This window comes from Atheta coriaria, unplaced genomic scaffold (genome assembly GCF_025399875.1).
Source record: "Atheta coriaria isolate IRGN ID8LTWV9N9 unplaced genomic scaffold, Caltech_Dcor_3.1 hic_scaffold_10_pilon, whole genome shotgun sequence".
Taxonomy (NCBI): domain Eukaryota; kingdom Metazoa; phylum Arthropoda; class Insecta; order Coleoptera; family Staphylinidae; genus Dalotia; species Dalotia coriaria.
The window spans coordinates 9,953,015-9,963,832 of NW_027045452.1; the positions used below are offsets into that span (position 1 = coordinate 9,953,015).

General features: G+C 34.0%; 1 protein-coding gene across 2 annotated transcripts in view; it reads right to left on the bottom strand.

Annotated features, from left to right (window-relative positions):
• N (neurogenic locus Notch protein) overlaps positions 1 to 10,287 on the bottom strand; it is a 38,486-nt gene extending 28,199 nt beyond the window's left edge. For both annotated transcript variants that reach the window (XM_065313504.1, XM_065313503.1), the window contains exons 1-2: positions 9,831 to 10,287; positions 1,573 to 1,651 (exon numbers count right to left, since the gene is read on the bottom strand). In XM_065313504.1, coding sequence (XP_065169576.1) covers positions 1,573 to 1,651; positions 9,831 to 9,933 — 182 coding nt within the window. In that variant the 5' untranslated portion in view covers positions 9,934 to 10,287. The remainder of the gene's footprint in view (positions 1 to 1,572; positions 1,652 to 9,830) is intronic.
• Between the last annotated feature and the right edge of the window lie 531 nt (positions 10,288 to 10,818).

The window sequence follows — 10,818 nt, forward strand, 5'->3', positions numbered from 1 at the left end:
GCTCCACAAATCAACGAATACAGACAGTACTTTATACGTCCATCGACTGGCGAGTGGTAATGTGGAAGTAATTACAAGGTTGATACATGATACGCGTATAGCAGAGTGGAGAAAATCAAAGATAAAGAAGAGGAAAAAACAATCAAACAGACGAGTAGCAGGCATGAAGACCAGTAAGGAGTAAAAAGGGGTAATTTTCTTGTCGGAACGTTTTGGTTCGTGGCCTTCTCGTGTTGGAATGGATTTCAGTTTAAAAAAGAAGAATAAAGGTTGGAAGAAGGAAAATATTGATTTTTAGTGCGGGAGCTCCGCCTATTCATGTTAAAATGTTGTATTACAACGCCATCTGGTGTAGAATTACTTAAGTAAGTGAATTTGATAGTAATACACCCTGTATATATTGGTATGGTCGTGTTGGAATGGATTTAACTTCAAAAATGAAGAAAATTGATGCAAAAAATTAAAAATTGAATTTTTGAGGTTAAATAAGTGTTAATTTAAACATTTTTTGATAAATTTAAGTAAATTAATAAGTTTTAATTGTTTCTTGTGCAAAAAATGTGAAATATTAAAAATGGCGGGTGTTGTACAGCGTTTTAAAGTAAAAAAAAATATATAATTTTGTGATTTTTAAGTGTTTTTCATGTTATAACCTAGTTTAACCGCGCCATCTAGTGTAAAATAATAAAACTAACTAAATATACCATTAATACACCCTGTATACTTAGCTATTCACGTCTTAAAATGAATTTAACTCCAAAATTCAACAAAATAAACCTTAAAAACCTAAAAATCGATTTTTTTAGTACAAAATCTCCGCCTACTCATGTCATACCCTAGTATACCAACGTCATCTACTGTAAAATTTATGTATTTACTCATTTTCCTATTGATGCACCCTGTATACTTTGGTATTTTATATCGGCGAGTCGATTGATGTTATAGATGTTATCGACACACAGCACACAACCGCAGCGCAGCGCAGCGCGCGGCATTCAACTCGATTCCCTTTTACCTCGGACGCGGCGACCATCTTGTCGAAGCAGAAAAAGAGATGCGGCGTGGCATACCTGTCATGCCAGACCGTAAAAACCCGCCGCGCGGCCATTAAAAATGATTAAACAGTGGAGCACAAAACATACGCAACCGAATTACAAAAAGTTTTAATTAAATTATTGAGAGTTGGAAAGGAAGCCGAAACAAATTGTCATTTATCTAACAATCTGAGCATAACAACAACAATATCATTGGTTAATCAATCAAAGGCGCCGCGGAAACTAGCCATGAGAAGAGGATATAACATAACCTCAAAAAGTTTAAATTTAATTTTATTAATATAACAGATGGTAAAGTGTAATGTGTGTTGCGGGATTATTTTCATTATTGTCACCCCCTCGTGGACATCTACACATATGTTAGGTTATGAATGAAATTTAGGGTGAGGTACAGCGGATGGGTGCGTTTTTTGAATAATAAAAGATGCGATATCAAAAGCACGTAATTAATCGTATAACGAACTCGATTCATGATGTAAATTTGATCGTATGTATACAATGTGTTTGGAGTACTTACTTGCAGTAACTCTCGCCCTTCACAGGTGTCACGCATGTGCCGCCATTTTTGCATGGGCTTGGTGAACACGACGCGAAACCTGAAACAAAAAATGCAGTTTTAGAGATAATTCAATGAAAAAATTATGACATTTGTTGATTTTTTGTTGGTTTGTTGGTTTTTCAGTGTTTTTGGGGTAAAAATATAAAAATTTCAAGATGGCGGCTGGGAAATTGAGTAAAATAAATGTAGAAAGGAGAATTTGGTGTTTTTGGGGTTAATAAACCATTATTTCAGCTTTTTTGAGGAAAAATTTAAGATATTTGTTGGTTTTTCAGTGTTTTTGATGCAAAAATGACAAAAATTCAAAATGGCGGTTCTTAAACATGAGTAAAACAAGTATATCTATATAAATAACTAATTTTTAAGGTTAAATAAACATTATTTTCCCTAAAAATCGCAAAAATCTCTCAATTTTCAAGTATTTCCAATGTAAATCTACAATAATCCCAAAATGGCGTCCGTTGCTTTTCGTTTGCCATTCGGAATTTGCAGCTGTTCGCCTGTTTCATCTCCCCATCGGCTTGGCACACGTGTGTGTATGCGTATCATCATCACGTTCGGCGTTTTCGTTTCACTTGGGTTCTTGAATGGAGGAGCGCTTTACAATTGAACGGCACGGTTGAGTACACGGAGGTGACGTCACATGTGGCGTGGCCCCCTTGTTGCAACTGCGACGACGAAAACACGTTGCACACACACACACACTATTTGAATTTTTGTGCCGGGAACAGGGTACGGTGGGTAACGGTCGTTGTGGCGCGCGGCGTCATCGACAGGTGGTGGGCATATTTTTGGCGGGTGGAAATGAATACACAACGTATAATATAAATAAAATACAGTGGGATTTAAAATGGCACTGTTTTATCAATATACACTTGTTTTAGGGAAGTTAAAGAGTCGCCATCTTGATTTTTTTTACGTTTTTCTATAAAAAACACTTAAAAATTGACAAATTTCTTCAAATTTTCGGAAAAATCGCTAAAATAATGCAAATTTAACCTCAAAAAGGCTTAATTTACCTAAATTTACTTGTTTTCCACATGTTAAAAGGTAGCCATCTTAAAATGTTCATATTTTTGTATCAAAAACACTTGAAAACCAACAAATTTCTTCAAATTTTTAGAAAAATCGTTAAAATAATGCTTATTTAACCTAAAAAATGTCTAATCGACCTAAATATACTTGTTTTCCACATGTTAAAAACACGCCATTTTGAATTTTTTACATTTTTGCATCAAAAACACTTAAAAATCAACAAATTTCTTCAAATTTTTAGAAAAATCGCTAAAATACTGCAAATTTAACCTCAAAAAAACATAATTCATCCACATATACATGTTTTACTCATTTTAATGAGCAGCCATTTTGAAATTCCAATATTTTTGCATCAAAAACACTTAAAAATCAACATATTTCTGGATTTTATCAAAAAAGACAAAAATAAAGCTTATTTAACCTCAAAAATGTATAATCTATCAACATACGCCTATTTTACACCAATTAACGACCCGCCATTTTGAAATTTACTACCATTAGGTGGCCATCTTGTTTTTAGGTTATGTTTTATGCTTCCCTAGGCGCAAACTCTGTATTAGTCGTTATGGCTCACAGATAAAACGTGAAAATCTCAGAATAGCAACCCAACCATTTCGGGCCGCTTTTAATGTTGATTTTATAACCTATATTACCATTTCTGTCACACACACCACAAGAATACCTCCTCTCGCCAAACGTGCAACAACAACTTTATTACAACTCTGTTCATAAACTGTTCATTTACTCTCGTCGAAATTTCAGTTTTAAAACTTTTATGTTATTTTATTTTGTTTTCCAAAGTTGAGATTTAAATTTACTCGATACTCTCTTACATTACTGGTGGTAATTAAAAATTTAGTGTGAAATTGCATGCCGGTGGCAGACGGGCGCAAAATATATGCGCATGCGAGCTGGCCGGGGCCGTTAAAAGTTGAAACTATAATAAAGGACACACGGTAAGAAATTGAGAATTATATTCTCAAGCTTTCTCTCCTCTGGCTGGTCTGGTAGCCAGCATCCGAGTACGAGTAGACAGGTAGGCAGTAGGCAGGTAAAACGAGAAGACAAGAAGGCCGACGAAGGAGTAATAAGCAAGTGTTGGGACATGCAGGCACATCACATTACATTCACAATGTGCAAGATTAACTCAATTTATATATTTTTAGGTGGAGGTTAGGTTAAAAATCAAAATGGCGGAAAAATTGCGGAATTTGAATAAAATTTTAGGAAAATAAACCAAATTTTAGTGTTTTTTGATGAATTTTAGGAGTGATATGCGGAAATATTCGAAATGGCGGTTGGTTTATAGCCTTTTGAGGTTAATTTTATGTTTTCCAAGGTAAATTTGTGTTATTTTTACGTTTTTTTGAAGTATTTTAACTAAAAAAACACGGAAAATATAGTTTTTTAGATTTTTAGTGATATGTGTAAGTTTGAAGCTTTGTAATTTTTTTGTTTATAATGCTACAATGTTGAATGATATATCAGATTATAGGGAATTTAATTGAGATTAATATTGCCACAATTTATTTTTGTGTGTTGAGTAGTTTTCCTGTAGCGATGAAAATAGTAAAACCATTTTTAATTATAATTTTTATTACAATAATCACACGATGTGTAACTTTAGGCCCTTGTAACTTTTTTGTTTATAACGCTACTAAGTTGAATTAAGAATCATTAGATAGAGAATTTAATTATGACTAACAATACCTAAATTTGTTTTTGTGTGTTTAATAGTTTTTTCGTAATAATGAAAAAAGTAAAACATTGCATTTTTTACAAAAAAAAAAACATTTCTTTTATAACTCCGAAACTTTTAAAGATATTGACATCATTTTTGTTTCTATTTAAAAATAAAATATAAATAAATAATATTTGAAATAAATTAACACAAAAATTGTCTTTAAATCATCAAAAAACAAAGAATTGCACATTTTTTCTTTCATATTGCAATAATAATTACATTATGATGATAATTCAATTAATTTCTGCACAATATGCAAATATTGCAGAAACTATACCATCTAACGCAAAAACTGTCGAGAACACAAGACGTGAGCACTTCCCTAGAGAACTTTTTCTCTTTGTGTGCCATCCATCTACATCTAACGCAACGCAAGAGAAAAGAATAGAAAAGCAAACACAAAACACAGTCACAACACACACAATTCGCTATTAATTACAAAGATGATGAGACGATAATTAATGTTGTGAAGCAAACGTAAACATAAACAATTATTATATAGAATCCAACGTTTATTTCTGCTCGTTTTTTAGCAATAACTGCAGTTAACAATTCCGAGCGATCTTCACTCGACACGTTCGTGTCGTGAATTCGCTGAAAACGCTGACTCAATGCTCAGTTGAAATCTTTTAACACAGATAAGCATTACCATTACCTATCCTTGTGTTGGCTTTGGTCACAATGAACTTTTCCGCGCGGTTACGATTCAGATTTCGATAAAATGAAAGAATTAGGAAGCGTGCGCTCAACTTTTAGATAAATGTCATTAATAACATTAATAACAAGCACATAGATACAGTTACGGCTGCGATGGGGATTTGGCGAGAGAAAACAACATTTCGAGCTCCGTTTTTAATTTTATATAAGATTTCTCGCGCTCGTTTTGCATTTCAGAGCGCGAGCAGTGTTGAAGAGTGCGCGCCGACGCCTGGGAAACGCCGCGAAAGGCACACGCAAAGAGCACAAAACAACATGGGCGTGTTCGCGGCGATCTCGTCGATATTTATTATATACTCAAAGAGAACGAACATTCACTACGTAATCGAGGATTTGAATAATTAGAAAAGGCAAAAATACGGAGTTAATGTAAAGTTTTACTTTTTTTTTTACTATTTTGCTCATAACATAAAAACTATTAAAGGCAGATAAATAAATTTAGGTAGTGTTAGTCTCAATTAAATTGCCTATCTAATGATATATCAGTCAACTTTGTAACATTATAAACAAAAAAGTTACAAGGATCTAAAGTTACACATCGTATGAGCATTGTAGTAGAAATTATAATGCAAAATGGTTTCACTATTTTCACCGCTACATAAAAACTATTATTCACACAAAAACAATTCTTGGCTGTGTTAATCTCAATTAAATTCCCTATCTAATGATATATCACTCAATTTTGTGCCATTATAAACAAAAAAGTTACAAAGGCCTAAAATTACACATCGAGCGATCAGTAAAATAAAAATTTTAATCCAAAAATTGTTTTACTATTTTCATTGCTACATAAAAACTAATAATCACACAAAAACAATTCTTTCCTATGTTAATCTCAATTAAATTCCCTATCTAATGACATACCACACAACTTTGTATCATTAAAAACAAAAAAGTTACAAAGCCTTAAACCTAAACCTACACAACTAATCCTCATCATCATCAAAAAAATTCAATTTTAAAGACTTTGATTTATATTCCTCCACTTGTTGTCCAACACAAGCATCGTTTATTACCATTATTAGTATTAATATCACTCGAGTGACAGTTCCTTACGGTGAGGTCAGTATACAACATGATAATTCCGAGCATACACCGCATGTGGGTTCACTTTGATTCAGTTGAGTCGCGCGCGCATGCGCACAAGACATACACCACTGTATTTTATTTGACTAACGCTAATGAATCCCATCCGGGATATAACAATATAACAATTTTGCATTTAAGTCATTCACTACGCTCACTCTCCAAAACTTCAGTAAATTTAACGTAAAACATGTTTAAACTTGCATAACTTTATCATCAATAATCGCATTCATCGATATTTACAAAATTAATAATCTATACCTCAAGCAAACAAATTTAGTATTTAGATAGTGATAAAATATTTTGCGTGAATTTATTTCTCACACAAAAATAAAAATTTTACATTTTTTCTCTCCGCTGAACAAAAGAAAAGAAAAAGTGATTTTATTTTTTATTTTTAGCGTGTGTGAATTATTTTTATTTCCTCATATTTAATAATTTTATATTCTTCTATGTATGCCTACATGTGTGTTGTGTGTGTCAATTAAAAAACATTCTTTCTAATCTCATTAAGTCTAAGTTAAGATGGCGCTAATGTTTCGTTACGCAAACTAGTTCTTCATGGGAACTAATTTTTATGTGCATTAATTAATTACTAAAAATTTTAACTTCAAAGTCTTATAACACATCCGTTTCGATAATATGAACTCCAAATAAATTTAAACGTATCTTATCACTTGTTTTGCAATAGTAAATTCCCAGCGGCATAGAAATATTTTGTTTGTTTGTTTGTCAGTTTCCAGGAATTGTCACACACAGAGATGAAATTCGAGTCGAAAGCAGATATTTTCTAATCTGTCTTGACATCAGTCACCGCACTGCACTGCGCATGCGCATGTAGCTATTGTTTAATGATAATGTCCAGAGAAACGAGCAAGATGACCAAAAGACAACGGGTCATGAATAATTTTATCGTAAAATTTCAGCTGGCAGGCTGTTTTTGGTTGTATGCGGTTGGAATCTGTAATTTTAGGAGCATACGGCACGACAATTCGAAGAATCCAGCGCCGGAAATGACTAAAGATGATGGTTTGCGGTGGAGGATGGTTAAATATTGAACGGGAAACGCTAAAATAAATGGTTTAGGAATGTGGGTAGGAAAAAAGTGCAAAAATTGGTGATTTTGTAGATTTTTAGTGATAGTTGAGGTTAGAAATCAAAATGGCGGGTGAATTATGGTAGATTTAAGGTTAGATTTGGGTATTTTTAGGTTAAAAAAGGAAATTTTTGAGGAAATGACTGAATTTTAGAATTTTTAATCAAATTTTTGAGGTTATCAACTAAAATACTCAAAATGGTGGTTATAATACAGTATTTTGAGGTTAATATTATGTTTTTCAAGCTAAATTAGCATTATTTTTGCGTTTTTCTTAGTTTTCTATTAGAAATATACGAAATTTCGTGATAAATGTTCTTATTCCAACCAAATATATGTAAAAACAAGAAAATGGAGGAATTTTGAGTGTTTGTAACGCAATTTTGATAGAAAACCACTAAAAAATCAAAATGGCGACTAAATTCAACAGTTTTAAGCCTAAATTCACAATTTAACTCCAAAATTCTTATAATCCATAACCGGAAATGCCTAAAAATCAATTTTGTAAAAAATATTTCACGGGAAACATAAAACTCAAAAATTTCACCAATCTGGTTATGACAAGATGCACACATGGCACACCACACCACAAAAAAACCAGACTCGTCTGCAGTCGCAGTTGCAGACATCCACCGGAATGAAGAATGAAGAAGTAGAGACGCGCGCAGTTGAAAATGAAAAACGAGAACACAAGGGAAACAGATACCAACTCAGCTCAGCTCAGCTCAACTCAGCACGGTGCAAAGCATAACAAGAAAAGGTCCGCCGACGGTGTGTTCAGGTAGGCGGCCAACTTTTGCAGCACGCGTAGTACACGCGCACGCCAAGACACCACACATATCTCCACTGTACTCCAGGTAATGCCCAAAGCGCCAAGGTACTCACTACTGCACCTAAGTACGTCCCTGTAATAATAACACACTATGTGCGCCATGCCATATGGCATAGGGTGATGGTGATGGTGATGGTACACCCTAATATTTTAATGCATACACGCACGTATAGAGAAAAGAGAATAAAATAAAATGAAACTTGCTACTAGTGTACAGTACAATGTACAAAGGGCGGTGTAGAGAAGGGAAAAGGGAAAAGAGAAGAGAAGGGACGTGTGGGTAGGGTGTTGATGGTGCGGCGAAGAGCAGAGTCGTGTTTTGTGTCTCGGCAGCTGAGCCCTAATGGCCCCATTGTTTACCCGTCGCTTGGTTAACAAATAAATCAATTACGCGTGCGTGGTTTTTGTTTTTTCTCTTTGATGGTACATCCAAAAGGTACCCGGGATAACTCTTTGGGTATAAATTGAGTTTTCATGTTATTTTTTTGGGTATTTAGAGAGATATTTGTTTAAAAATTGATTTTTGGGGTTTTTATGAAAATTTTAATAAAAATCCATTTGGAAAAACAAAATGGCGGATGGTTTTCATGATTTTAGGATGAAATAATCATTTTTCTTGCATTTTTCTAAGAAAATTATGTGTTTTTCATTGTTTTTAGCGGTATTTTCGTAGTAAAACACTGGAAAACTCAAATTGGCGGTTATATTATAGCACTTTGAAGTAAATTTAATGTTTTTCCAGCTAATTTGCCATTATTTTAATGTTTTTAATGCAAAATAATCAATATTTATGCGTTTTTCAAGTTATTTTCATAAAAATTAAGCGATTTTCATGGTTTTTAACGCTATTTTAGTAGTAAAACACCAAAATACTCAAAATGGCGGTTGTATTACACTATTTTATGATTTATTTCATGTTTTTCAAGCTTAATTCGCTTTATTTTTGCGTTTTTTCTTAGTTTTTTCAGTTGAAACATACAAAATTACGCTGTAAATGTTCTTATTTCGACTAAAAATGTATAAAAATATGAAAACTATAAGAATTTAAGAGTTTTTATTGCAATTTTCGAGGTAATCCCTTAAAATAATCAAAATGGCGGACTAATTTCACGTTTCCAATGTAAAACAATCAATTTCGCGTTTTTCTTATTAATTTAATGAATATCAAGTAATTTTCGTTGTTTTAACTCAATTTTAATACTAAACCACAAAAATCACAAAATGGCTCCTTACCGGATGTAATCCCAACCCGTAATGTTTATAAAATGTAAATTTTCAGAGTGTTTAGCTAAGAAATAGATAACACAATGATTTTTTTGATGCTGCTTTTGTGATATTAGAAGATTTCAAGTTGCCTAACCGCATGCAGCGCATATATTTAGATCAAAATCAAATATGGCCGTTATTTCTTCTCGTAAAGTGCGCTCGGAGCTGGGAGCGAGGGGCATTAAACGTCCGCCGCGCGATGCTTAAGGCCAGAGGTAAAACCAGAACCAGTATGTTCGTTCGCACACCGCGCGGTGTATGAGAATGAGAATCTTCAGGTGTGCCGTGCCTTCATTCCAACAGCCACGGAATCGAAAACAAAATGGCGGCACACACATACATTCACATACAACCACCGCGCGTTGAAATCTTTTACTTTTTTTTATGAAATTTTAAATAAAATTTTGTTTTTTTAAGGTTTTTTAGTGATTAAATCTTACCAGCTGAGGTCCGATGAGGTAAACTCGCGATGATGAACAACCCGAAGACTAATATCCAATGGTAATCCCTTCGATTCGCACCGAGGCCGTTGGTAATCCACATTGCGGCCTAACTAACCCCAACATAGGGCACACACATATCGCAACCACGGCACCCGCACAACAAGTATCCTCTACGCACGCGAAAATGTCTTTATTTCCTCTTTTTATCTTAAAAAACTTTAAATTACCAACCGACGGCACCAGAAATGTTTGCGAAACAAAAGAACCACGCGTTCACATCATGCTACCAAGCATCACAAAACACAACATCGCTACACGCGTTCAAGAGTGTTTATTTTTGTTTCGAATATCGTTGTACACAAGCAAAATAAAGTGATACCACGAGATAAGGTGAGGATGGATTTGAAACACGCACCGGTAATATCACACAGCGACACGCTCGCGCCACAACGGTCACAACTCGACTCAGGCGAGTGAATCTCACGGGAAGAAGGGGAGGCTTTGTTGCGCAGTGAAGCCGAGAGTTGGCGAGTTGACACGAGGGAGAGGTACGGCAAGATGGCTGACGGGAGGTACACCACATGCTTATACAAGAGAAAAATGAGATAAATTCATGGTTTAAAGACTAAATATGAAGATATAAGCTATGAAAATGATAAAATTAAAGAATTTAGATGTTTTATTGTGGTTTTTAAAGGGAATTTTGGAGGTTTTCATTGAAAAAAGTTGAGTTTTCAGCGTGTGAATATTATTTTGTGGTTTAAGAGAATGTAACTGATGGTGGGGTCATGAGTAAGAAGAAGAAACAGAAGAGATTGGAATTCAGAGCAAGAGAAGTGACTCACTGCGCCCTCTATTGTGAATTTTATCAACCAACAACTCAAAATATGTCAAAAAAATGGTAAAACGGAATATTTAAGATAAAAAACCACAAAAGAAGTAAAATTATGCAATATTTGTTACTCTACAACACTAAAATCCTCCA